Genomic DNA, 27,874 nt, shown 5'->3' with positions numbered 1-27,874 from the left:
GTACAGTACAAAAAGAGCAGAGAGAAGCCATTGGATCAATCCATTTTCCTCTTAGCTTTTGGGTTTCACAGAACTCTTTTCTGATTTGTTGGCATTGCAAAGAATGAGCTTCTTGCTCTTTGTAAGTGCTATGACAAACCACCTCTTGAAAATGTTTTTCTTCATTTCACACTTTTGTACCAAAAACAACACACACACTTTGTCTACTGCACTGTAAGAAACACCTTTTACTGAGAGAGTGGCAGACAGTCCCCTTTCCAGTCTCTGCTGTGTGAGGCGAACCGTAAGCTGAGGATCTGCACACTGCTGAATTGTCAATGGAGAGGTACAGCCCGTCGTGTGACAGATCAGTTTCACGTGCTGCCTAACACACCGAGATGCAGATCCATGCGACAGACTGGGTGGAGGGGTTCTGCAGGCTTCTCTTTGTCCTGATGAGAGACAACAAAGACTAGCATCTAAAGTGACAGTGGACGGAGGAGCCTTATGGTGAAGCATATTGCACATTGCTTTGAAGATGAAGGTGTTTGAAGAAAGTGGTGGACCATTTTCAGGACAGGGATCACCCAGGACACGGCTTTAAAAACTGAAGAAAAAAAAAACAGTCCTCCAGCAAGCTGCAGCGATACGTTTTCGAGAGGTGTTTCTTACAGCAAGGTAGAGCAGTGGTTTATGGGTTCACAGCTACAGGCACGCACACACACACAAACACACCAGCTCAGCCAGACCCACCCTTTGTCAGCTTATTTTGCGATAGATATAAAGACAGCTTGAATGTGTGAAACAGCAGTGTAAATCCCTTTAAGAAAAAAACAACTACTGGGGTCGGCCGGTCAGACCAACCCACTACTTAGAACGTTGTTGTTGTTGTTGTTCAGATTTGTTCTCTGTTCCATATGCTGGCTCAGAATTGGGACTGTGCAATTTTCAACAGGTTTCTTCAATATGTAAAAAGCATGTGTAGGACCTGGGCTGGAGAGCAATTAAGGCTAATATTAGTGCTGAAAAACAAAAAGTACTTGAACCATTCCTACTGGGCATGCTCGGAATGATGCTGTTTCAGAGGGAGGGGCTTACAGGGCACGGGTCACATGGTGGGCGGGGCCAACAGGGGAGGTCAAAATGGCAGCTTTTTTCTTCAATTCTCCTGAAAACACGATTTTCACACCGAATGTCAGAATCATTAGAAAAATGTCATGAATAAAGGTTCACTTTCCTTTCGTTTATTCATCGTTTTCTTCCTTCTTCTTCAAAATTGTTTGAATACTTTTTTACCCTCCCCCCCCCTTTGAAAAATAAAAGAAAACCGAAAAAAAGCCAGAAGAAGAAGAAGAAGAGACGAAGAAGATCAGCAGCCTCGAGACAAGTTTTGCCGCAGCCTCCGTTTAGAACTCCAAGACGAGACTGAGCATGCTCCCAACACGTCATTGTTCACCACGTCTACTGATTATCTCCACATGATTTGCTTGGTTTTTTTGCTCCTGTGTCTCCATGCTTGTAATCCTACATGGACTCCCCACTCAGCAGGTCTCCGGGAAGCAGCGTGTTGATCGGGGTAGGGCTCCCGATCACTCTGGCGTCCTCTCCGCCGGGGGGCCCCCACAGGCTGGAATACTGGGGCACCGCCCCCCACAGCAGGTCGCTGCTGGCCTTGCCGCCCCCCAGCCCGCTGCTGTTCCAGTGGCCCATGGCATGGGACGCCCCGGAACTCCCCAGCCGGGTCTGGTTGGTGCCCGGGTTGGCCTGCCAGCTGGTGGTGGGCGTCAGCGACTGACCTTGTGCAAAGAATCGGTTCACCTCCTCCTCCCCGGCAAACTCAGCAAGGATGGTAGTATTACCCAGAACACACCTGGAAAAACATTGAACAGAAGGGCGTGAGGTCAAAGGTTAACACCCGCCACGACTACAATCGCGTTTTTAAATTTGTTGTCAATTTGTTTTTACTCAGAACAGCTGTTTTGGACTTCCAGCCCTCTGCGGGTTGAAACTGCAAAGCGCACGTGTAATTATACACAGCCATGTTTAAAAAAATGTGGTCAAATCTAAAAACCAAACAGCTGTGAAGGTATTTTTTTAAAAAACAAAAAGGGAGCTGGGATGGCCAGCGTTAATACATCAGCAGCTCATCAGATGGTATCCAGACTATACAGATTTCAAGCATGCACACCAATGCAATGTACTGGTCACTTGGGCTCCAGTTTTCTCTGAAGCTCACAGCTGTGTTGCACAGCACTAAACATCTGTATAATGTTATTTCCTGTCATACATGTGCAAGGACTTCTGGGCTTTGGCTGCCTCCTCCTTGGAGCTGTAACGGACGACAGCGTTCCCTTGGGTCAGGTTGAGGTGGAATGTAATGAGAGGGCCGTGCTGCATGCACAGCGTCCGCAGAGTCGAGCCGTCAATCTGCAACAGACACCAGAGCAGTGAAGATCCATGTTCAAGGGTAAACGGGGCTAGCGTGCGATCTTCACGACCTCCGCTCCTAAACATTACACGAGAAGGCAGCTTGTCCGTAAGGACCATCTTGACTCTTGTTGAAAGAGACATTAAAACATTTCAGCGCCTTTTGTGGTGTGTTTATAAAAAGAAACTGGACACAATGGTGACCAGAAAACAGTGAATCAAGTGTTTTGAGGATAGCCACAACATACTGTAGGTAGCTGCAACAGTAATGGTAAAGTATGCAATCTTCCAATTAGCTATAAGATTTTTTCTACCACGGCCTGCCTTCCCCCTTCAGAGTTGAGGAGCTTCAACAGGAAGGAGGCATCTCAGGGTTGTGCTCCGTACCTGGGGAGTGAGGTTTCTCAGTACCAGCCAGCTGCTTGTCCTCCCAGAACTGTCGGTGCTCCAGGTGGTACCTGGGAGGAGAGGGAGAGGAAGGTCAGAGCTGCAGCTGCCCTCGAGATGCACAGCAAAGCCACACCCCACACCCTGCAAACCCCTGAACCGCACACAGATCAGCAGACAAAGAGGAATGCTTCATTTCACAAACTGAAGCTTGCCCGTCTCCCGTGTGTGGGACAAGTAGAAGATCAGAAATGAGAGCTCCCGTGTGGCTCAATCAGAGGGGGTGCACAGGCTGATGTCAATGATCCAGAGGCTGCTAGCTGCAACCTGGGTCACGTCACCAGCCAACTGCAACTGTGATTCCCAATTGCAATTCGGCATCCTGCAGGCAGGGTGGGGCTGGCACTGACTGGCCAGTGCTTACAAGGCTTTGCAGGAAATGCCAGTTATGGGGGTGCCAGCGACAGGGGCTCCTCCGATCGGCCCTGACTCTCCTGTCAGGAGCCGCAGAGCTGGTAGAGTGTCACACGGGTAAGGGCTCTGCAGAGAAGTGGCTCCTCCAGTGCCGTACAGGACTTGTTACCAGAGAGCCAAGTCAAAATTCCAAACTGGACATGTATATAATCAAATAATATCCATCCCTTATTCATATAATGAAATCACTATGTTTTGAATAATTCAATTTAATACTAGTTAACCGTGTATTGAGGCAAAACGAATAGAGAATGCATGCACAAAATGGAGTTAGAAGTGGCAGAAATTGTAGTTCCGACCTCTTTATTTTGTGTACAAAAAATAGTGCTCAAATATGGAAGGTATGTTTCCTTTGATAAAAAAAGTTACTCAAAGCTTTGTTTTAAAACAATATTTGCAGGCATCCAGTCTAAGAAGTACTGGTCTACCCGCATCTGGGTTGAATACACACATGAAATATTCTGATGTTATTATATTGTATATGCATACGGTTATTTTCATATCTATATATTGTTTTATTAGATAAACTATCAATTTCATAAATTTTTAAGAATTAGATATTTTAGCAGAATAATGATTTAGGTACAAATACATACGTGTTCAATTTTTAAAAAAAGCTATGTGTCATGAAACTCAAGTAGTTCCTTTTTTATTGACACAGAAGAAAATTTGGTGTAGTGGCGCACAGTTCACATTTGACTCTCTGAGAGACGAGCCCTGGCCAGCGGCGACCTTGATTCTGAAATCTAATGAAGTCTTTTAACATGATTCTGCAGTCCTGCCAGGCCAGAAGCCCAGATGCAGAGTTAACGAACGTCCTCTTCAGACAGCACTTTTAAATCCTGACAGCGTAGAGGCGGTTAACACAGAGTATAAACTGTGATTAAACTTACACAAAAGAAAAGTAGAGAAATGAGAACACATTCCGACAGGCTTACAGACACCTTCAGCTAAACCTCAGAATTTCAGTTAATCGGTAAAAAAACCACAGGGTGTGCACAGGGTGTGCATCAATCAAGTGTTTGATTTCTACGAGTATACACACTACATTATCAGACCTTTCAGCCACAGAGGTGAACCTGTCATGGGTGTAACGGTGTGTTATTATGAAACCTCGCAGGCCTTTGAGCATGGCACAGGGAGCGCAAGCGCAGCGCCGTTGGAGACACGTGCGTGGTAAGCTCCTGCAGAGAGCAGCGTATGCTGAATTGGTCACTTTGTAGGCACTGAAGAACGGTGAGCTTTCGCAGCTAACGAGTTGGGCTGCTTGCCATACAAACACCACAAGTCTGTCTCGTGAATAACCATCCTAAATGCAAATTTCCCGCTACAGAAGAGAGACCCGTACTGGGCCGTGACCCGTGTACGTCTGACCGCCCCACCACCACCCCACCCATGAGTCCTGCGGGTGGAAGTGGGGTGTCAGGAACAGGTCGGGGGCACCTACCAGAAGAGTAAGAGCTGCTCCAGCCTGGCACCAGACCCAGGGCGCTGCCACTCCAGGTGGAGGATAGCTTGGTGTTGGTCAGGCCGGGTGGGGGCCGGGTGGGGGCTGTAGTGTTTCGGGGGCCCTGCGGCACTTTCCACAGCTCATGCGACAGGGAGGCCTGGGTGTGGGAGATGGGGCCTGGCGACCAAGTGGACTTCATGTCTGAGAGTTTACCTGGGAGGGGAGAAAGATGGCCACGGGCGTGGCTGTGAGCCAGGTGACACACCCCGGGCCAGACCACTCGCAAACAGTGGCTGCAGTTCCGTCCCTCGCCGGCGCGCACAGAAAACCGCCCTGCCATTGACATGCAGACCCTCCGTATTAAATCAAGGCGCAGTAAATAGTCAAAGCAGTCGAGAGAACACATGTCCGTTTAATAAGAAATCCACCGGACCTCAAGATGGACTTTCAAATGCACAAGCACTGCACACGTCTTCCAGTCTCTTCCAAAACATTGCCGAGGCTAGCTCTCACTTTTTAACCTTCCTGGGGTGTTTTGGCTTGGCTCAGCAAAACTCTGCCAAGTTGTAGCAGGCTGAAGAGTAACGAAACTTGGCTACCCTGGGGCCCCATGCGTGTGAAGGAGCTTGTATTGTGAAAGACGCATCAAGAGGAAGCATCTTGAAGAGGGACTGCACTGCTGCAGCCTACATCCGGGGGCTTAAATGTCAACCCAAAGCAGAGGGGGGTGAGAATAACAGGTGGGAAGAGGTGCAGGGTAAAGACAACTCATTCATCTTCTCTCAGCGTCACACATTCACATCCCAACCAGTTCAAACCCCTTCATGTCACAAACTGTGAGATGAAGGGCTTCACAAATAGAATACCGAGCTACACAAGTAAAACACAACCTATGTCAAAATGTTTCTTTAAAGTCCAATTATATAAAAACCGAACCAGAATTTTGGTTCTCAGCCAAAATTCAAGTATTCTATTGGGAAACGGACTGGGCTACTCGTGGAAATGGACAGCTACGAAGGTGGCAGACTGGACGGCGTCACACGACGACACTGGTGCTAAGGAGCAGCGAGTCTGCGTGCACTCGGGACTGGAAACAGGGGGTCAGAGGTCAGGGGAGCGGGCAGGAGCTGGGGCAGGGGTCGGTACCTGCGGAGTCAGTAGCCGAAGGTGACAAACTGAAAGAGCTAGTGTAGGCACTGACAGGCCAGGCGTCGGAAGAAGGCAGCGCACCATTCTGAGAGGATGTTGGGGACGAGCCTATGATATACGTGAAAATGAAAAAGAAGAGAGAGACTGTAGCAAGGGGGCTGGGGATTTACATCATCTGACGTGTCTGCAGCTTGGCGTCCCCCGTCGTAGGGAAGCTGCATGGTCAGGTGAGGAATATCATGGAGGTTTTTTTAGCTCAACCTGGGACTTCCACAACTCTTGGGAGTCAAAACAACTCTTTACCGTTACTTTCATGACACTGTATTAAACCATCAGAGACGGCAAATTAGGACAGGCGAGGTCCTGTGCCATGCAACACTAAACAGGTCAACAGCATTCGAGGGAGAGAAAAATCCAACAGTTTTCCTCCCGCTTTTTGAAACTCAGGGCTGCGGGGGGAGACGGAGCCTATCCCGGCGAGCAACGGGCGCAAGGCAGGATCCACCCTGGACAGGACACCCGTCCATCTCAGGGCAGATACACAGACACCAACACAGACACGCACACACTCCCACCTAGGGCCAGCTTTCCCAGAAGCCAGTTAAGCTGCTAGTAAGCTGCTTGGACTGGTAAGTATTGTGGGAGGAAACCAGAGCTCCCAGAGGAAACCAAAGCGAACACAGGGAGATCATACAAACTCCACTGCAGGTAGAATCCCAGGTCAGGACCTGAACCCGGGGGCCTAGCACTGCAAGGCGCCGTGCCACCCAAGAAGAAAAACAAAATAAATGAAAAAAAGGAAGCTCATGGCAAACACCATCCCCTTGCTAAAGTGGTGCTACAGACCAGTGGAAATCTGCCACACAATGAATCTACTGCAACGTATAACAATAAAAATGTCTTCAGAAACACAGAAACACAAGAGTTAGAAAGCTATTAATCACGATAGTGCATTTTGTAATCAATAATCAAATCAAGCATTTAAATGCATTTAACAAAAAATATAATTTTGTCAGTCAGCCAGAATAGGAAAAGTAATGCTTTGTCATTTTCTGAATGTTTTTTGACGTCACCTTTATGAATGAGTTTCTCTTTTTATCCATCCTTCCACAGTAGATTAGCTATCTTTCCAAATAACAAATTTACTCAATAGGCATGAATTGTTTAGTAGCTTTTGTCCTACAAACAAGTTTTTATGTTGCTCTGCTTCATACAGTAGGCACTTCAGCAACCTTTTAACATTTTAACCCCCACACAGAAAATTCAGGCGACCAAATGCTCAACTTCCAAATACATTGAGTCATGAGTGCAGATTAAGTGCATCTGAAGGAAAATAAAGTATAAACAGACAAATTACTTGAATTTGTTGTCTAGGTCTGAAGGAAGCTTCTGACATTTTTCATGGGTTTCAATGGTACCTACAGCTTCTATTCAGACAGACTCTCTTACTGCAAAAAAGGATCTTTTTCAGAACAAGTTCAGCCTGTGCAAAATCTTCCAAAGCATGTAAAGAATAAGTTTAGAAAGCTATACACTAAAACCGTTGACTAGGCTTCCTCATGTACACTGCGTTTATGAACAGTGCATGTACAGAACATGGTACTTTGAGCTGAGTGCTGACTAAAACACTGCACTTTCTCCACCCTGGGACACACTGAGTCCTAGCCAGTCCTCTCACTCCCTACCTCCGCTCCTGTCTCTGAGCAGGTAACGATTCACATCCTGGATATTGGTGTTGATGGTAGGGCCACTGGGAACACTTCCTGGAGTCACATTGGGATCAGTTTCCGGGTCAATATTTTGCAGTCCTTTCCAGGGCACTCCTGGGCAAAACTCTGAAACGTATCCGAAATGACAGCTTCAGAAACTCATTGATCGTTAAGTCCACAAACTAAGACATCACCCAGTTACTTCCCAGCTTGACGTTTCTAGCTTCAAACTAAATTCAGGTATCAAGTATCAAATGCCTATCAAGACCTGGAACAATTTTCTTTACACAATCAGACATTCAGCACTGTTTCTGTCTCCAGCTAGACTATGCTTTTTCTAGCCTGACTACATACTTTGAGTTCTCTATCTAATGAAAAAAAAGAGAAAAACTGAGGTGACTATTGAAAATTTCTCTTGTGAAAATTGAACTGTTAAGCATTTTAAGCGAGGAGGATAAGAGGAACCAGAACAGCCAAATGGGAGAAAAAAATATTGCCCCTCATGCAAAAGCAAAGGCATTTCTCGATGTGAATCGACAAAGATAGACGTGGGTTTTCAAAGACAAACACAAAAACGTCCAAGCACATTCATGGATTCCAATTCTTCAAAATGGGGACAGCACAAGTTTAGATCGTCGTGGAATGAACAGATTGTGTGGAACTCCTCTAAACTGTATAGGTTAAAACAAAGACATCGGGGAAGGAGTTCTCTCAAACAAAATGGGCTCTTGCTTTTCTTTCACAAACCTGGTGGCCAGTTGATGTTGGTGCCGTTGGAGATTTTGTCATTGCTAGCTTTGCCCTGTGTCCAGCTGTCTGGGGCCACGAGGGGGCTGGCTGGAGACTCTGAGCTGGGGATGAGATTGTAGGGGCTGTAGGAGTCTTCCATGGGGGGCTTCCCTGGGGGGCCGATACTGGGACCTGCAGGGATAGCACCTGGAAACACAGGCAACAGGAGTCACTTCTCCGGGTCCCTGAGAAGCACATCCACCACAAGGATCCACAGAGAGCAATCCAGAGGGGCAACACGCTCACTGAATGAAATAAGCATTAGCACACACTCACACTCCTGTTTTCTCATGGGGGTCAATTCCAGGAGGCACCCTTTGCGAACAGTAAGCTAGGACAATGGAGCAGTAAAACTGAGCATCTCTGGCCAGTTCATGATCCTACCAATCCTACAAACATCTAAGTGGTGGCTAATTAAAAACAGGGTTGAAAGAGAAAAAAGCCCCTAAACAGGACAGTCTCACAGGTTACATCATCATGACACAAAAGGTACAACAGCGGCAGGTGTCTGCAGAACTGGTGACTCAGCACAATCATGGTCAACATTCTTAAATCCATCCACAGCCCACCAGGAGGAAAAAGGCAAAAGAGTGGACAGACAGGCAGACCGTGCTGAAGGGGAAAGAAAGAAAATGGCAGAAGTGTGCAGCTCAGTGGGACAGAGCGGCTATTCAGAAGCAGAGGGTGAAGAAGAAAAAACAGTATTGCTTCACTTCCTCTTTTGGGATATGGCTTCATACATACATTTGCCTCGTAAACCAACCTTTGACCTAAAAATGCAATCAAGTCAGAGCAGAGTAAAGCTGCAGATCCTCCACCCACATACCACATAAAAACAGTTCTGCTTAAAGCTTTTTACTAGCGATGAACAATTTATTCTGTAAAAACACATAAAACAGAAAAAAGGTGGGACAGTCTCTAAAACATACAGGTTTGGACGTACACTATAATCTGTAGCAAGACATTTTGCCAGAAAACGCAAATGAATTGGCTGTGGTTCAGAGCAACAACTATAATAAAGGCTGTCCTACTCAGAGCACCTGAAGCAGACTTCTGCAAGACGACCTTCAGTTCACTTTGTTTCTATTCTGGATTAGAACTAAAGCACGCAAACATGATACTGGCGAGATGAACGGCCTTCCTTGCATCTGAGGGTTGTGGGAGTCTGGAACAAAGCTTCTCGGACACGCTGTTGAAGCTAGTGCCCTGGTTCCCTTAGAAAACAGCTGGATATTCAACACAGATCATCATGCTAACAGCAACCAACTGGGTTACAAGTGCCTTTGATAGCTTACAATCTTATGTTCTTGCAATTTTTTTGCCAGCGACTGAAGATGCCTTTATAAGATGTCCACTGGAACTTGGTGGTGGCTTTCCTAACTATTCTGGCTGATGTCTTTACCCACAGAGTCTTACATTTGCAGCCGCTCACCCAGCTGGGTATTTGACCGGAGTTGTCTGGGTGAAGTGTCCTACTCAAGAGTACAGCAGCCGTGTCTCAGCTGGGATCGGAGCCTGCGGTGCTCCAGTTACCCCGCCCGCTGCGCCCCTCTGCTTACCGTGCTTGCTGAGGTTTGGCTCCAGCGGCGAGGAGTTGCCAGAGAGGTTCTCCATGGAATTGGGGTGCGTCCACTGTGGCAGGCGGGACTGAGACTGAGAGGTGTCCTTCATGGACAGACCACCACTCACGTCTATGCTGCTTACATTCATGTTTGGATTCAGCCCAGCTGAACGAGACGGCACGTGGTGGGGGGGGGGAAAAAACGCACAAAAACGTCAGAGTTTGAGGACTTTGCCCCCCACCCCTTGAAGTAAAATCCCCAAACTACCTTTAAAAAGGACAGATTGGTCCCTGAAAGCCAGTGCCTGGGGTTTAAATAGTCAAGCAGGATTGTCTGCTAAGCACACTTACCGAGGGGGTAAGGAGAGTAGGAGTTGGGAGAAGACTGCTGCTCTTTGGTCTGCAGGTCAGCTAGGCCTGGGGCCTGGGGGTGGGGTGGGAAGCTGTCCAGGGCTGATTTGCCAGCACCGGGGTGCAGGCCAGGATGAGGAGGAGGCTGCTGCTGCTGCTTCATAAGCAGGGCCTGGGCCAGCTGTCGCTGGTGCTGTTGGATTTGCTGCTGCATGTTATTGATTGTACGTGCAACCTGGAAGAAGACAACACCACCACTTCTTAAGCCTGGATCCCTCAAGCAAGAAGTTTGCAATTACACCCAGCTTTGAAGTATCTTAAACACAACTCACATGCAAAGAAAGTCTAGACCTGGGGTGAGAGATACACCAGGTCTTTTTAGAAAGTAAATAATCAAAAAACAACTTAAGCACAGGGACATTAAGTACAACTACTTTGTTTCATCAAACCCAGGTATTCTAATGTAAACATAAAAAGTACAATTTTTCATGTATTCTTAATTTTACTGCAAAATATACAATTTATCTTTCTTTTTATAGTTATACATCTTAGGTTTGCAGAACTGATCTACCTCAATGATTTTCAATGATTGGGGGTGAAAATGTATTACAAATGACTGCAGTGGAGACTTTCCTGTTTTTAATTACACTACCTTTTAATTCACCCTCTATTGCTAAAAGCGAAGAAAACTATGCAAAAATGTCCACTGGCACATCAAAATCAACATGGACTAAAGAGACAGTAGAAGAACTATCCTGTGACTTTTTCACTTAGCCTTGGAGTCCCAAGCTGAAGTCAGAAATGAACTCTGAATAAAGTACACCACAGAACTCCCACAAGATGAGTTTTTTTTTAAAACTGTGAGAACATCAACAGCTTTATCTCCCACAATGAATCTAGCCAAGTCACGCAAAGAAACGCGCAAGTTGTTTTCAGCTGGGAAAAGGGGAAGAAGGAAAGGAAACCACAGTTTTATGCCATACCATGAAAAAAAAAATCAACACACATACAGAACATGTCACTGTAACACAGACTCGTAACCACTACGTCTGCTGTCCTGTTGATCCTGACATGTTTGAAAAGAAATGAGACCTTTTTTTCACAGCTTGACATAAGTGAGAGGAAGGCTATCAACTTCCTTCTATGGTAGCAAAACTTTGCCAGCGGAAACCAAGAAAAACTATAGAAATTTGAGAAATCGTCACTGGTCGTGGTCACGCGAAGTGTGCAACAAGGGAAAAGTTCATTCAGTCAGATTCAGCTGTTTTGCCCTTGCAAAAAATCTTTTTATCTGGATGTACGCCATCGATGGGTGATGTTACAGGTCAAGTTGGTTAACAACGCTGGTTTACTCTAACATCCTATTGTGTTCCTTTGTTGCACACTCACTGATGCAACTCCCCAGCTCAAACAAACAGGTGTCCAAAATGAACACTCTTTGTTTAAAGAACAGCGGAGAACAGAGTGTTTAAGCTGGGAAAAGCCACCTGCCACAGCATCCCCCCCCCCCCCCCCGTGGGAGAACCGGGTTCAAACCGGCACTCACTTGCTGCTCTTGTTGTCTGATGGGGCCGGACACGTTACGCTGGGCCTGCAACATCTGCTGCTGGATTTGTAAACGCTGGTAAGCCTGTGGGTAGAGAGAGTGGGCGAGGGGCGCAGACAACAGAGCAGGGAATGAGAAACACTGGCATCCTGGCATCCTCCGGTAATTCAGATGCACTTCCAAAGCAGCTATACAAAAGGCACCATTCCACTTGGAACACGTGGAATACTGCTGTAAATTAAGACACTTCTATTGTCTAATTTGTCACCTGCATTCATTTTCTAGCCCTTTTCTGGTTATTGAACACAACAATACCATGAATTACTTGTCAGTGAACGAGGCCAAAACCTTCAGTGTCGATATACAATTAATACTGCAGAGTGTGCCACAGCTGGAGCACGCCAAACACAAAACAAAAGTGCAGTAAAGATGTTTTTCTGAACTGATAAACCTGTATGTGTCCGACAGCTTACTCAGAACTTCCAAAGCAGGCCCCTGTCCCCAACAGAAGGAGAATCTCGCAGCAGCACAGCCCCACTGTCTGCGAGCTCGGTGTACTTCCTGCTCAAGCACGGCGCTTGAGCACCCCAGGGTTACCTGGAGTTCAGGCCTCCAGCTACTCACCAGCTGCAGCTGGTAGAGTTGGTTCAACAGGGTCATGTGTTGAGGGTTCATTGGCGAGGTTAAAAGTGCAGGGTTCAGACCAATGTTTTTTGCTGCAAACTGCAAGAGCTGTGCTTGAACCTGGAAACGGAGAGACAAAGGAGTATTGAACAACCCTCCCCGCGACACTGTGCACGCCCTGGCAGGACACGGATCTGCATCACGAACTACATGATCAAGACGGAGATGTAGCAGTGAAAGAAGGTCATTAAATTCATGGAACTGGAATCTTACAGGAGTTTTTTTTTAATCCAGTTCAATGTCTGATCAACGTGGGGGGGGGGGGAATAGACTTGAGAGGCATAAAAACAAAAACAAATAAGAGGTGCCCATTAGGCGGGCCAGGAGACGCTCCGCTCACCTGAGGGGAGAGAAACTGAGGCACTTGAGCGCGAAGACTAGGCTGGGAGGAGCTGAGAGGCGGCACTGATGGCTGTTGGAGGGGGGGCTGTGGCTGCTGAATGGCCCTGGTTTGTGCTGCTCCACTACTGCTGAACATTCCGCTCTGCATCTGGGGGGGGGAGCGGGGGGGGGTCAGAGGAGAGCTGGGCAGAGAGGGAGGGGCCCGGGACACCGGAGCCCCCATCTGCTTCCACGTACGGCTTAAATCAACGGCATTTCAAAGCATCATCATCATCATCATCCTCATCCTCCTCTCCGCTAGACCCTGGAACCGCATGCTCTCGCACAGCGGCGACTCGTGGACTGCCGTCACCGTCCCCTGAGGCCGCGTCAGAATAAGGTTTCACAGTGCAGAAGAGCAAAATAAGAAGCGCCCCCTGGAGCGGGCGAACGGGACACCTGTTATCTAAAGCAACATGTTTATTCGAAGGCGAGGTCAAAAAGGCGACAATTCAAAAACAAAAAAGAGGAGGAGGCCTCGAGGTGGGCAGCGCCCACTCCTCTGGGAGCCCCCTGGCCCACACAGGCCTCCTGCGGAAATCACACGCTCACCCACTACCCTGCCCTCATTCAAAGTCTGCCGGCCGGAGGGGCGTCCCCTGGGCCGAACTGACTTTTGCTGGAACTGCAAGAGCAGAGACCGTAAGAGCTCTCCCCACATTGTCAAGGAAACAAATGGTGGGATTCCCCAATTTCCTGACACATCCGCAGCAAGCATTCTCCCTGCCCATCGGCACCAGACACTGCTGGACTGCTCGACACTTCAAGCTCTTAAGAGCGGTTGTGAAGCCATCAGCTTCATTTTGTGCTTGGTGGTTTGTCACAGCGGTACATCCTCTGTGCCAAGACTTTACATTCCTACGCAGCAGAGCATTTTCTTTTGAGCTTGGTGGCTTGGTTTTAGAGCTTCTGAAACATTTGTACTGAAACACCGGTGCCTGTTTGACATAAGCCAATGTTGCACCTTGCTGCATGAGTGATTTCCAATAAATCTGTGCAGAATGAAATCTGATCAGCTTCTCTGCAACTGCAATAAAAATCTATTCATATTCTATCCATTATCTACTTGTTTTAAGGCCTTCTATTGAATATATAATTTAATGTGAAAGCTCGAGTCCGGATGAAAGATTTCCATTAAATGACAAGTCCAAAAAAGAGCAAGAACAAGAACAAAATGCAAACATAGGAAAAGGCTAAACAAAGTATGCAAATCAAAACCAGATTAGAAAGAGCCTACTCTGCTTAGGAGTATCCTGGCCAGTGACTCTTTCTCCTGAACCTTGAGAGCTATTGCAGGCTTTATAGGGGACCCCTCTGTGACTAGAGACAGGGGGAATAGGGCTAATTTCACAACTTTTAAATCAGTAACTTGTTCCATCGTCAACTTGGAAGCATAGCCAGTATATGCCAAGATCAGGAGAGAGTGTCACCAGCCCACAGAGCTCCACTTCTGGTCTTGTACTGCTAGGTGTGTAGTAACTGGGATTTCAGAATGCATTACTTGGATGGGGTGCTGTAACTTTGTAAGGTCCTCTGTGTTGGCTGCATTCCTGGGACGCTCATGGAAACGAAACGATCTCATCTCACTGAGTCTCTCCTAGCAGGATTATCGTGATAGAGATAAATGAATGAATAATCATCAGGAACAAAGAAGGGATGGAGGGGTTAAGGTACATTTTAAAGCATAGATTTTACTTTTTCAACTGCTCACTTTCAAGGCGTATCAGAGGCTTTGTCATGATCATTCGTCTTTCACACACTGGATTCTAAAAGCGAACTGTGATGCCACAAATATCAAGTCCCCAGTCTAAGAGTTTTTTCCTTGTCGTTTTTGAGTCAACACAAAGCTCCACCAAGACCCACTGTAACAGTACATGTATCACATGCAATTGGCATCAGTCATGTTGTCAGAGAACTGAAAAAAGCTGCACAATTCTCATCCAACTGCATACATTTTAAATACAACTCCAATCAATCCATAGTCCTCCATATCCCCTGCAGAGGTTTCATAAAAATTAGGATATATGAATGTATATAGTTGTGTAATAGCACCCGGGGGCCCAGTTCGGCCCCTAAAACCCAGTTCACACACACACCCACCAACCTAGGGGTGCCCACCTGTCTGTTGGAGTTCAAGTTTTGCATGGCCAGCCCCGTGGAAACCCCCCCCAGGGCCTGGGTGGGGAGGGCACTGCTGGACAGGGGGAGCTTCAGGCTGGGAGAAGGCAAAAACGGTGAGGTTGGGGCGTCTTCCACCAGGCTGCCATCCTGGGTGCAAAAAAGAAACAGAGCATGCTGCCATTGCCAGTCAGGCTCCTCAGCACCCAGGGACACGAAACGGGCTGGCTCCTCTCACGCAGTCTTTCTGTGGTTCCCTGTAGAGTGCTCCTCCCAGGAGTGAGCATCACTCACATATCTTTGTGCAACCGTTTCCAAGATCAGAACAAATGAGACTTATCATCATGGCTGGATCACTTTGCTTTAGCAGGTGATGAAAACTAGTGGCGACACACCTATTTATCTCATGAGCTAGTTACTCGTTTCTTTTCAGCACATGCGCATACCAGTTACTCAAACCACTGCGTACAACACCTAACAAAGAACAGAGGCTGCTTTTATCACAGCAGCTGGGTTGGTAGCAGCTCTGTTCAAGTGCTGCCACCTCCTGGGCAGATGGAGGAAGCACCTCGAGCACCAGCTGGATGAAAGATCTGGATTGCCTGCATGTTGTTCTCTACATCTGACATCTCTGCCAGTAGTTTCACATGAAAACAAATGAGATCCTCGATAGCCCAGCCCATCGTGCTGACCCCGTCGTACCTTGTCCAGGAAGGAGGGCCGGTCAGAGGAAGACTCTTTGGAGATCGTCGGGGGCCGACAGCCCAGCGGTTTGGTGACCATACCGTTGTTGTAGTCAGATATTCCCATCCCCCGCTTGTCCAATTCTGTCTTCTTTTCCAACAGAGCGCCTGAAAGAGCAAGTTAACATTTCAGTCCCATTTTCTGCCATACAAAAATCTAGCGTGAATGTGTCGGAGGGGAAAATTTAAAAGTTCCAAGAGAAAAAAAGACTGTTCTGCCTGTTAATGGATTTATTTTCTATAAGATACTCATTAGCCTCTGCTGTTTCCTTAATTGGTTAAATTAAACATTATTTCCAGGATGTCAGCCCTATGAGATTTAACGTAAATGAAACACGCAAGACTAACGTGCCTGTAGGAACACTGATGGAATCTGATGTTTGCGTTGCCCTATGTCCACAGCTCTTGACCGGTTCAGCCCCTCCATGTGAGAAGTGAATAAATGCTCTGACATGCTGTAGCTGCAGTCGTCCAGCCACCCACCCACCCCAGATAAGTCACACAGTCCTATTAGCTATTAAGAAGCAGTTGGGTCAGTGACTGCCGAGACCTGCTCATACTTACTCATTGCCTGATCCAGATTCATGTTGCTGCTCTTCAGAGCTTCCTCTGCTGGATCTCGCTGTGGACAGAGAGGAGTGCGTTCAGCAGGCTGCACTAACTCATGACTTTTAAAGGCACAGAGTCAGGCTGAACACCAGAGGAATTACACACACAGCAAGCACAGTTCCTTTAATCATTATTGGCCCAATATGCTAATTAAAACAGAGTAACAAATATTTTACGCCATGTTATTTTTTACAACCATCATAGATAGTGTAATGACTAAAATCCAACTGCATGCAAAAACCCAACCATGCATGTACATTGTTATGCTACCTAGAATTAAGAGCTACAAATCAACATGTACTGTAAGGGCATTATACTGGGACAAGCAGGACTTCTATGACATCACACTGATTGGGAAATCCACGCTGGAGGCTCACTCACCGGGAAGCCCATGTCCGTGAGCTGTTTGATCAGGCGGCTCATGAGCCACACGTCATCCTGCTTATTGAGTGCCTTCATAGCCTGGAGAGGAGAGAGAAGGAAAGTCACTGTGTATCCTGCCATTGCTGGCAATAGAGCAGAGCTCCCTCTCCAATGCTGAGGTTTTTGTCAATGGCCACATGCGAGTTCTCAAATTGAGTTCTCAAGTTGGCTGCACTAAAATGTTTCACAGATTAAAGCACTCGCTACTTTCAGGAGCGTCTCATTTCTTAACTGCCCAGTTCCTCACCTTCTGCTGTCCCTTCTTGGGCGCGTTACCCCACGAGCTGCAGGAGGAGTTGCTCTCCTGTGAGGCAGCGCTGTTCCACATGTCCCCCTCTTCCTGCTCCCACTGCCCTGCGGACAGGCTCAGCTCGTCCGCGCTGCCTCCCCAACCGTCTTGCATAGATTTGGAGGCTAGAAAAACAGAATAACTTTCAGTGAGGCCGTGTTGCGACAAGAGTAACTCAAATGAGTAACGTAAACTTTGGCAAACTTCAGTTGCAAATGATCAGTTTTTTTTCTTTTTAATAAGCACTGCTCTGAGTAATTCCTAGAAACAAAATGTAAATCTGTCTCAAACAAATTGCTATTTGTTTGTACGGAAAACCGGTTAAGAAAATATTTTTTACATGGCAGAGTAAAAAAACTCAAAATATTATTCATGGTGCCAATGTGATTATTTCACAATGCTGATAAAATAGCTCAGTGTGCGAAACACTGTGATTTAATTACAGTTTAATTTAATACTGATTTAATAGCTCTGTGTCTGCAACAACACCTGTGTGCCACCGGATGGCAGTATTGTGAAACAAGCCAAAAGCATTCAATGTTTTCTAAAATGCTTGATGGTCAACTCTTCTGTGATTCTCCTCAAACTACATGAGAAACAGCCTGGGCAAATAACAGTGCTTGACACCGTTACTGTAGAAAACTTCCAGTTAAGCCCACATTCCAAAATAAAATGAGTAACAGAAGTGATCAAGATTATCTTTTGACTGCGTGCTGTCTGGAAGCTCTGTGGGCCCTGCTTGCCGCGAGCAGGTAAGTAACCCGGAGCAGCAAGGGTTACCTGGCTTGCAGGGGGCTGATCCGGGGGGAATGCTGCCCCTGCTGTAGTGCCCTGCAGGATCCGGGGAGCTGTCTCCCCAGCCCCCACAGCCACTCGGGGGCTTGCCCCAGGCCGAGGTCCCGTTGTCCACTGCAGGGGAAGGAGAGGTCGGCTCGCCCCACGAGGGCTCGGACTTGGAGTGGACGCTGGGCAGCTCTCCCCAGCCTGCCAGAGAGAGAGAGAGGACACTTCAGCTCCATCACACCAGAGATTCGATCAAGCCTACGCCTCCCTGTCCTGCTCCGTGCATGCCATTGTCACTCTGGAGCACATGGTGGACCACTTCCCCGACACACGGCCAGTCTTCTGCCCATCCCTGACACATGCTCCCACTGTCCCAGGACATCTCTCCTCTACCTTACTGACACGATTCCTGTTGATGAACTTATGTCGCTACCTTACAATTTGGACTGTACCGTTTTACAATTAAAACCCACTAAAGCTTGAGGACAGATTCCTTATTCAAGTGTATATTTCAACCAATTCATCTACATCCCCCCCACACCACAGGAAGCAGAAGTACCCTTTAAAAATGAACTTGAGAGATCCAGCCTTCTCTAAATGAACGGCTGTAATGCCCATTTAATTCTTGGCCCGCCTCTAACAGTTGGCTGCCAAACCCTCACCATGCATGGTGTCTAATCCCTCCTTGGCTTGGGCTATACACTCCAACTAACAGCAGGGGGCGCCTGACCTTTCCAGTGCAGCCACCCATAACCACTTGCAGATGGCAGTTTCCTATAATTACAGATTTCCTTAAAGGAAAATGAAACTTTCTGGTAATTTGCCATTTTCACTGAGTTTGTAAACAACATTCCTTGGCTTTTTCACCCTCCCAGTATTCAGGTTACCCCCATTACACATCTGAAGTCATATCATTTCTTAGATCATTTTGGTGGGCATCACTTCTGAAGGATCCCATGGGCTTCGTGCCTGCTGGTGCAACCAAAAAACCTTTTCCCTTATGACAGTTTGCAAAGACCAGTTTGTAGCTGTTATACAATAAGCATCTCAAATCAACCAAAACCTTGATATGTTCTGAAGATGTTTCAGATGGAGCCCCGACGTCCACTGCGTGGAACCTGTCAGCCGTGGGCTGGTTGAAATCCCAGCTAAAGGCCCCTTCCTACAGCTCCGTTTTTGACACGGACCCCCAGCAAAGACAGAAACCAACTGTGCTCATTACACTTCCAGGCCAGCTCTGCACCTGCACACACATGGGGGGCTGGCTGTTTTGATCACGGCTGCGTGGCTTTGAAAGCGTGCCGGCAGCACGTCACTACGTCAGCCCTGACGCACTGGCTTTCCAAGTGCCTGAACCATCAGACACCCCTCAGCGACCCAAAGGGGAAAAGACTGCGGGCGTCCTGTCAGCATCTGTGGATGCTGTGTGTGGAGTCCACAGCCTCCAGCACTGCCCGGTTTTTTTTTTACAAGGTCTGCGTTCACTGCTATTTTCTTTGGAAGATGATTACATCGGCTGCGAACAATCTCAGACAGCACTAGGGGTACTATATTTTAACGCTCGTAGGTACCCCCAAAGACTGTGCGGTTGTCTCAGAAGATTCAAGATGGGGTCAACGCTTAGGAAGCGAAAAAACAAAAACGGACACATTACAAAAATTGAATACACGAATGCTTAGCAGTGCAAGTTGACTCACAAGCCTGCAACGTTTCTCCCTCCCCTACAAACAGAAAATAAAACTGCACTCAGGTGAAGGAATAATTTCAGTGCCATGTACACTGTAATTACCTTCCCACAGAATATTCTGAACACCGTTATACATGACCGGGTGAGACTCCATTCAAGTCTGCGATTAGCATCAATTACAAAACAACACAAGGAAATATTTTGAGGCATCAAAACCACTGATACGAATGAAACGCAGTCACTGTCAGGGCTGTATCAGGAGATGCATAAATGGGGGAAAAAATTACAAGGAACGTCATCAATTAACAACTGTACAGAAACACAATTACAGAAGGGATTTCTTCCCCTGGAGTTTTCCAGTGCAGCGCGAGCTGGTGTATGATCCGGTCCTGAATACTAATTCACTCGAGCCGGGGTGGACACCGTCCTCCAGGGCCTGAGCTCCTGCAGGGCTCACAGGTACTTCTAATCAACATGACGGAGAGCCCAATAAACAGGTGATCCGATCTCTTTCCCAAACAATCGATTCAACAAAGCAAACAAGATCAGCAGGGGAAGGGAGGCACATGCCTGTACAGTCAGGAAGGACTGCTGCTGCTGAAAAATGGGGAGCAAGACTCACACACTGCACAAAAACTCTGATGCCTTCGGCTTTTCCAACGAGTTAGCACGGGGTTTTCGATTCACAAAATAAGACGCCTCGCTTTGAGCAGACCTACAGGGAATTATACACTTACAAATCAGGCGGTAAGTTTGTTTTACCAGGGCCCAGTGCTCTCAACATTAAAGTGGTCCTAAATCCTGCTCGACACGTGGGGGCAGCAGCCAAGCACTCACCTGGCCCAGCGAGGGGAGGCCTGCCCTGCGGGGCACCTGCTTGGTGAGGCGCTGCCGTCTCGGGCGTGCTGTTGTTGTTGGCGTTGTTGGCGGCGGTGTGGCTGTGGTTCTGGCCCGGGGCGCCGCCGTGGTGCGGGTGGTGGTGGTGGTGGTGGTGGTGGTGGTTGTTGTTGCTGGGGGCAGGGGGGTTGTTGTTGCTGCTGCTGCTGCTGCTGCTGCTGCTGTTGCTGCTGCTGGGAGCGGGGTTGCTCTGGATCACGGGGTTGTTCCTGTCCCACATGTTGACAGCCTTGTTGCAAGCGCTCGGGTCGCCCCACGCCGAGGTACCGTCGTCGATCTCCATCTTGCGGCGGATGGAGGGAGGGGAGGGCTCCTCCCAGCCGGTAGGCTCCCCTCCCGCCTCGGGCTTCGCGCCCCCGCCCCAGCCCGAGCCGCTCTGCTTGACGGAGCCCGCGCCCCCCCAAGACCCCACGCCCCCTCCGGCCATGCTGGTGCCGCTCGAGCTGTCTTGGGGCTTGCCACCCCACCCCTGCACGGGGGCGCTGTTGCGCTGCGTCTCCCCCCAGCTCCCCCCCGGCTTCCCCCACCCCCGTGGGTTTTCCTTCCAGCCGCCTTCCCCCTCCCACGGGGTGGCAGTTGGGCCGTTCTTCTTGCCCTCCCCGGTCTCCCCCCAATCCCCTCCGCCCCCGTTACCGCTAGGGGCCCCGCCCCCCCAGCCGTGGGAAGGCTTGGGCCCCTCGCCCCAGCTGTGGGGTTTGGCCTTGGCGGGGGGGTCGTCCCAGCTGGGGGATTTCTCCTCGGGACCCCAGGACAGCCCACCCTTGGGGGGGTTGGCACTGGGGCCGCTGGGCGAGGGGTCTCCCCAGCCCCCAGAGCCGTTGGGTGCTTTCTTGCTGCCAGGCTGCTCGCCCCAGCCGGAGCCGGGCGGACCGGGGGCTGGCGTGACGAGAACCGGTGAAGGGTTCCCCCAGCCCGAAGCGGCCGAGGAACTGGAACTGGACCCTTCGCCCTTCCCGGCCGAGTTCGACATCTGAGCAGCGCTGGGGTTTGCGTTGGCGCCTCCGCTGGCCAGCTGGGGTCCAGCTGAGGAGGGGGCAGCGGAGGATGAGCCCCAGGCTTCGGTCCCGTTGTCGTTCTTGCGGTCGGGCCGCGGCGGTTCCTCGATCTCCCACACTGTGTGCTGCCGAACCGGGGTCTGGCCCCAGCCGGTGTTGCACAGCACGCGGGGATCCAGGTCTTGCCTGGGCAGGGGCGGGGCCGGCTCCTGCTCGCTGGACGACCTCTCCCTCCGGCGGGACCGGCCCTCAAGGCTGTCGTTGCTGCCCTCGCTGGCGGGGGCGTTGGCCGTGCGAGTCCAGGAGCTGAGCTGCTCCTGGGGGGGGGTGCCGGTCGACTCCCACCCTTTGGCCTCGCTGGAATGCTTGCCCCAGTCGCCGCCAGCTGATCGTCCCCAGGCACCAGTGCCCCCAGCTCCTCCTCCTCCTCCGTTCCCGGCACGGCCCCAAGCAGACAGCAGGCCAGGGCCGCTCGTTGGCCCCGAATCCCAAGCAGAATCCTTAGAGCCAGCTGACTTGGCATCGCCATTGCCCCACACTGAACCCCCCTCTCCATTGACCTGTGAGGCTCCAGTGGGAGGCTGAACAAGGGACCCCATGCCCACGGGTACAGTCCCCCAGCTGGGCAGGCCGTGGATGGGGCTGAGAGGCTCCTGTTTAGTGTTATTTGGTCCATCAGTGTTAAGGTTCTGAGGTTCGACGCTGAAAGACACATTCGTGGACGGGGAGGAGCGAGGCTCTGTAGCGTCAGGAGGGAGAAGACTCCCCCAGGCATTGCTGCCATTACCCCCTGCAAGGTTTCCATTGGCGCTGCCCATATTGCCACCGCCACTGTTGCCCTGAACCGGTGGAGCTCCTGCTGGGCTGCAGAGGTTGGGGGTAGGAGGAGGGTTATTACCCCCCGGGCCACTGCCCCCCATGCCGTTGCCTTCATGCCCTAGCACAGGCCAGGCAGCAGGGTTGGCATTCGGGTTTAGGTTCAAGTTAAAGTTGGAGGAGCCCCAGCAGGGCTGGCCCCTCCCTCCCACTGGCAGGTTGTCTGTCTTCCCGTCTCCTCCAATGGTGGAGGGGCAGTGGGCGGGCCCAGAGCCCCAGCCGCGGCTGGCCCCGCCCTGGCCAGAAACCATGTTTCCCGAGTGGTTGGCGCTGGTTTTGCTGCTGGGGTGGTGGGCGGGGAAGTGGCCTTGCTGCCCGCCCCCCGTGGCCATGCTCATGCTGCTACTACTGCTACTGCTGCTAATCTCTGTGGCACAGTCAGTGTCCGTGGTGCATTCTGGGGGGGCGTGGCTGTCGCCGCGGGAAATGGAAGGCCACGCCTCGGTGTCACGCTCGTCGATGATCACTTGATCCCAGCTGCTGCTGTTGGCTTCGCTCCGACTGGTGGGCTGGGGTCCCCAGTGGGGATTCTCATACTGGGCTCCCAGGCCGCTCTGGTGGGGCAGCTCTGCAAGGGAAGGAGACAGGGAGACCAAGCTGTTAGCCTTGCAAAGAAGGAAGTTATACTGGCTGTTTCAGTCCCTGAGGCTGTGATCACTTACGTAACATTTATTAAGATAAAAGAATGCCACCAATCACCCCTAACCTGCGAAAAAGCACACAGCGAACAATTCTGTACGATTAAGAATAAATTACATTCATTGTATTGTAGCTTGATATTATGTGACAGCCCTTTTCCAAACAGGTGAGTAAAACTAGGCAATATAAAAATGTGATAAAATCTTTGACTTCAAGGGCTTTGCAAAATGTAAACTACTTCCTGCTAATTAAAAGTATAGAAGACGGAGTGAGACGTTTACGGCCCAAGGGGATAAAAGCTCTACGAGAGGCAGAGCAAACCGTTCCAGCCGCTCAGCGCAGGTACCGTCCAGCCCGAGAGAGAGAGAGAAGAAGGGGCCGGCCCCGAGGAGGCCCATCAGTCTCCATTTCACTTTCCCAGGCTGGCGCCGAGAGAGGGGCGACGGGGCGGAACGGTGCTCATTTAGCGAGATCATACCAAGATGTGGCCTCATCCATCACTCCCCACGCTCTGCCAGCCCTGCACAATACCGGGGCTGCAGCTGCACCACGTGACGCCAGGGGCTCCAGGCGCAGGCCCGCTCCCGCCGCTCACCGCCCACGCACGGCCAGGTACAGGACCACCGCCTCCAGTGTTCAACCCCACTTTTGCCTGCCCTGCTCGGTTCATTCATCTGCTGTACGGTCACTTTTAAAAGAAGCTTCATCCTTCAGATGTCGAGAAAAGCACATAAGGCTCATCTTAGCTGGGGCTCAACTATTTAAAAACTCGAACTTACTCTAGTAACACGGACCTATGCTGCAGTGAAATTAAAAATGAATGGGAATCCATAGGGGTAGAAGCCACGCTGCATCATTACTGGACAGCTAAAGAAAAGAGCAGGGAAGGCTCGGCCATTTTAAACGCCGAATCTTAAAACTCCAGTGTGCAGCTGGAGGCTGCGTCCCAGTGCGAGATTAGTGAAAAGCCCTGCAGCGCAGCCAATCAAAACTTGCAAAAGACAGCAGCGAGCTCTGTGGCTTCCCTTCCTTTCGTCTTCACAGCAGTGCTGCGGTGCTCTGGCTTCCTGTGGGGAATCGGGGCGAGTTTTCCACCCCGCTTCAACAACTTCAGTGCTGTTCATAAAACAACACGCAGGAAAGCGACTTCACAATTTCCCTGCCCTGCAAGGTTGGTGCACGGACTTCAACACGCGACGTGCTAGAGAAAATGCTTTCCTAAATGTACTTAGATCACCTCAAAACTAGACGTCTCTAGCTACTCTCTTTCTTGCACACCCACACACACAAAAAAGACAGGATGGAAAAATTTTAGACAGACCGGCTCTTTTTAAACAACAAAAATACGAACTGTTGGCAATGGAACATATTTAAAGAATTCTATTTTAATAGGAATGATAAAAGAATAACTTAAGAATTGAAACTCGTTTGTATTATAGATTGAAACTCCTAGTAACAAGACTAAGCCTCGGCAGTATTTGTAGATGCCGATATAAAGTTTGCAAAAACTGTATTTTTGGAACTTGTCTTGTGTCCTTTTCTGTGAACTACAGTCATTTCTACATCATGCTCCGGTTCCAGGCACTTATCTTCTCTTCCCAGGCTGCGATATCTCTCTGCCCTTTAATACAGTTCACACCTCCCCAGTGTCACATGGGCACTACACTACTGCCGAGGCCCACGACAGCACCACTCCTAATTCCTCCCTACTTATCAACGCACTAGTCTCTCTCTTCAGGACACCCCCCTCCCCTCCAGAGAAAGCCACAGTGGCTCCACACCATTACAGTGACCACCTGGACAGATAGCCCTTGAGCTCTTAACTGCAATACTGTGTCTTTAGAACCACGACTCCAAGCCCCCAAGGTCAAGCACTCCCGCTATCAACACATGAATGCGCAGAGGAGTCTCTCACTTCCTCTCCTAACCAAAGCACAACAGTCCAGACCTGGGCTCTTCACAATCACTTCACACTCCCGCCCGCTCAGTGCTGCTATCAACAATCCTGTATTCCTCTCATGGGATCTGCACCACCCTGCAGCCCAGACTACCTCTTCCTCTGCTGGTTTTCCAGATCTGAACATTCTTCACGCGTCCCTATGTAAAAAAAAACAGGACTTGTTTCAGGGCACGGAACAAGTGCAATTCTTTTATCTTTCAGTGTCAATTTCTTGGCAAGCGCTTCAGACTGGCATGGTGTCAATCCCTTTTTGTTGTTGTTGTGTTTGGTATGTGCCTGCATGCATGCGTGTGTGAGGGGGCTGATCCTTAGAGCAAGCTATATGCGCAGTATAACAAGATCCCATACCAGCCAGGATCTCAACCCTTTCCTGCAAAAAGAAAAGTGACAACGAACGACGACGCAGAAAAAGAAGGGAGAATAAAGAGCAGCAATAGGCTCTCGACACAACACTGTCCTTTTGCTGCAAAGGACGCCATTTTATCAAACCTGAACCGCAGCCAAGAGCCTGGAACTGCTGCGTCTCCGTCTCGCTCGCTCTCTAAAAACGCCCGAGCGCTAAATTAATCACACAACTCGGGAGAGCGAGCTGCCGCTTCTGTTTTTGTTATCATTTGAACGCTACCCTTGGAGAAGTGGGGAAAGAAAACACAGGAATAAATAAACGCAGCCAGCAGGGAAGGGGGCTGCCGCGGAGCAGACGAAATACCTGGAGAGAGGTGCCGACCGACCATCCTGAGAGAGGCTGCTACGTTGTGTGTGAAGCGGTGGCCATCCCCGTTTCAATATGTCTGCTGCAAGGCATCTGAACCTCATTTTGAAAAGCTGCCAAGAGATTGCTTCTCTGTGTGCAAGCGACCGCCCTTCAATCCCAGTCTGGCTCGGCTTGATCCAACCTCTACAGCCCCGCTCTCTCTCTTTTCCTACTTAAAACACTCTCTTCCTGCAGGAATCTGAAATTTGCACGGAGGTATAGGTGTCTTCTTCTCTGGGCTGGGGAAGGAGGGAGGGTTTGAAGCACTGCTGCGAACGGAGGCATTTTGGAGTGCGACACAGAGGGGATTAATGGAGGGGGAAAAAAAGAAAAGGGCTTCCTTCTCTTCTCCCTGCACTTCAAACTGTCACAAAATATTTAGCCTACACCACTCTGGCTGCAATTACCAGTGCAGCTTACAGTCTCTCTCTGAATACCAGCCAAAAACAAAGCCACTCCAGCTTCCCTGATTGGCCACTCTGGAAATGAGACTCCTCTCTATTCATCATCCTTCTAAAATACACACACTCTCTCTCTCTCAAAGCAGTTTTCTGTATTTATATTAAAACAGCAAATCCTTGAATGCTCTGCATACAAGTGTAGCCCCCCCTGCTTCTGTGCCCCCCCACCCCCACTTAAAAAACACAACCCAACACTCGCATAAAACAAAGAGATAAACATGTTAAATGAAGCTCACAAGGATACGGGCAAGAGGCCAAAGACTGAAATGTCCTTCCTCACAGTACCCGAGTTGAAATGAGCGAGAGAGTGGATGGGGGGGGGGGGGGGGGGGGGTGTCAGAATGAGAAAACACTAGCTTGCAGCATGAAGGATTACATTGTTTATAAATGATCCAAATGACTCCCAAAAACAATACGTCACAGCCTGCAAAGAACGGGCCTTTATTATGTGCTAATTCAGCTCCAGCCTCTCTCAAGTGAAACATGCAATGATGTCATCAGACTTGCTCCTGACTGCTAGCTTTGTCTTTAAATACCCCTTTATGGAAGCTCAGGCTCCTCGAGATCAAAGGGCAGCTGAAAACGGGGCAGCTGTTATAGCAGTTCAGCTCCAACACAAACGACAGGTTTTGGTAATGCTTGAAATTAAATTGTATAGATAAGGGTTAAACTGATAATGGATGATCACTTGACTGTAAACAGAGGGACTGCTGGATAGTGACCCTAACATCATCACTGCTCTCGCTGGACCCTTTGTTATATAAATAACCTTTCATTAGTCACTTTAAAGCTTAATCGAAAAGGCAACCCAAGTTTCTAATGCAGGTATTAACTGGAGTTTAAGTCATCATGGCTTAAAGTTTCGTTCATGCTTTCCTGACAACTTTGAGAAAACATGCAGTAGTTGCTATGGTTCTGAAGGGCCAACAAAGACAATGCATATGTTTCAGCTACCTGTTCACCTCCTTAATTGCGCTGCAAGCCTTGTGCATCACAGATTTTTCATTGTGAAGTAGACCTAATTCACCCCACTGCAAGACGACACTCCTCGTAGTGAAGGGGGAGGAGGCAGTAGTCACAATTGATGTCATTCATAATAATCTAGACTGAGCCGCATCCAATATAATGTGTTTTTTTTTGGTCTGTGGGACTTCCACGTGGCTCAAATGGTAAAAGGTGCAAGCCCAAGAGCAGGATGAGCTCCTTGATCGCAGGCTCGAGCCGGGGTCACATCACTAACCAGGTGGGACTGGGAAATCCCCCAGGTGGCGGAGCACATTCGGTTGTGCGCCACTGAGGGTTGGGTGGGACTGGCCAGCTAGGGCTCTCAATGTCACAGCGTCTGCATGCATGCAGTGCTGTCAGAGAGGGGTGCACTGCTCCTCCTGTTGGTGCTGCATCTCCGGCATAGGGCTATTCCACTTGTGTTAGACACAGGAAAGTGGGAAGGTCTGAGGGAGTCCGCCTTCACTTCCACATTCTCCCCTGTGTGCGGTCACAGGGTTTATATGTCAAAAATCCCACAATTGGCTATTCCAAACTGGGTGGATATAGCAAAAACAACTGTCAAAAACTGGCTACATTTCTAAAGAAAACTTCATGCTTTGAGGTTAAGTAAGGTAAGATACTCTAACCTTGAAGCCCCAGTTACACTTGTAAAAAAACCTCCTCAGAGCTGCCCTAGGACTTCTCTGCTCGCCAAATGGCCCAGTTCTGGCACTTTAAAGGCCAGTCAAGAGAGGCAGACCTGGCT

General features: G+C 49.2%; 1 protein-coding gene across 5 annotated transcripts in view; it reads right to left on the bottom strand.

The window, feature by feature from the left end:
• Positions 1 to 204: 204 nt before the first annotated feature.
• tnrc6c1 (trinucleotide repeat containing adaptor 6C1) overlaps positions 205 to 27,874 on the bottom strand; it is a 63,344-nt gene continuing 35,674 nt past the window's right edge. The window contains exons 1-20 of one of the 5 annotated variants that reach the window (XM_088926915.1): positions 25,616 to 25,713; positions 20,377 to 22,875; positions 17,850 to 18,053; positions 17,028 to 17,194; positions 16,739 to 16,819; positions 16,313 to 16,370; positions 15,708 to 15,856; positions 15,006 to 15,155; positions 14,389 to 14,484; positions 12,847 to 12,996; positions 12,447 to 12,566; positions 11,823 to 11,906; positions 10,277 to 10,511; positions 9,924 to 10,091; positions 8,323 to 8,511; positions 7,552 to 7,701; positions 4,715 to 4,930; positions 2,794 to 2,864; positions 2,267 to 2,406; positions 205 to 1,849 (exon numbers count right to left, since the gene is read on the bottom strand). In XM_088926915.1, coding sequence (XP_088783041.1) covers positions 1,504 to 1,849; positions 2,267 to 2,406; positions 2,794 to 2,864; positions 4,715 to 4,930; positions 7,552 to 7,701; positions 8,323 to 8,511; positions 9,924 to 10,091; positions 10,277 to 10,511; positions 11,823 to 11,906; positions 12,447 to 12,566; positions 12,847 to 12,996; positions 14,389 to 14,484; positions 15,006 to 15,155; positions 15,708 to 15,856; positions 16,313 to 16,370; positions 16,739 to 16,819; positions 17,028 to 17,194; positions 17,850 to 18,053; positions 20,377 to 22,875; positions 25,616 to 25,640 — 5,298 coding nt within the window. In that variant the 5' untranslated portion in view covers positions 25,641 to 25,713 and the 3' untranslated portion in view covers positions 205 to 1,503. Of the gene's footprint in view, positions 1,850 to 2,266; positions 2,407 to 2,793; positions 2,865 to 4,714; positions 4,931 to 5,863; positions 5,975 to 7,551; positions 7,702 to 8,322; positions 8,512 to 9,923; positions 10,092 to 10,276; positions 10,512 to 11,822; positions 11,907 to 12,446; positions 12,567 to 12,846; positions 12,997 to 14,388; positions 14,485 to 15,005; positions 15,156 to 15,707; positions 15,857 to 16,312; positions 16,371 to 16,738; positions 16,820 to 17,027; positions 17,195 to 17,849; positions 18,054 to 20,376; positions 22,876 to 25,615; positions 25,714 to 27,874 lie in introns of those variants that run through there. The other 4 variants (XM_088926912.1, XM_088926916.1, XM_088926914.1 and 1 more) reach the window with 4 other exon arrangements.

The sequence above is a fragment of the Atractosteus spatula genome, chromosome 11 (assembly GCF_055471065.1).
Source record: "Atractosteus spatula isolate fAtrSpa1 chromosome 11, fAtrSpa1.hap1, whole genome shotgun sequence".
Taxonomy (NCBI): domain Eukaryota; kingdom Metazoa; phylum Chordata; class Actinopteri; order Semionotiformes; family Lepisosteidae; genus Atractosteus; species Atractosteus spatula.
This window is presented reverse-complemented; position numbering and strand designations above follow the sequence as displayed.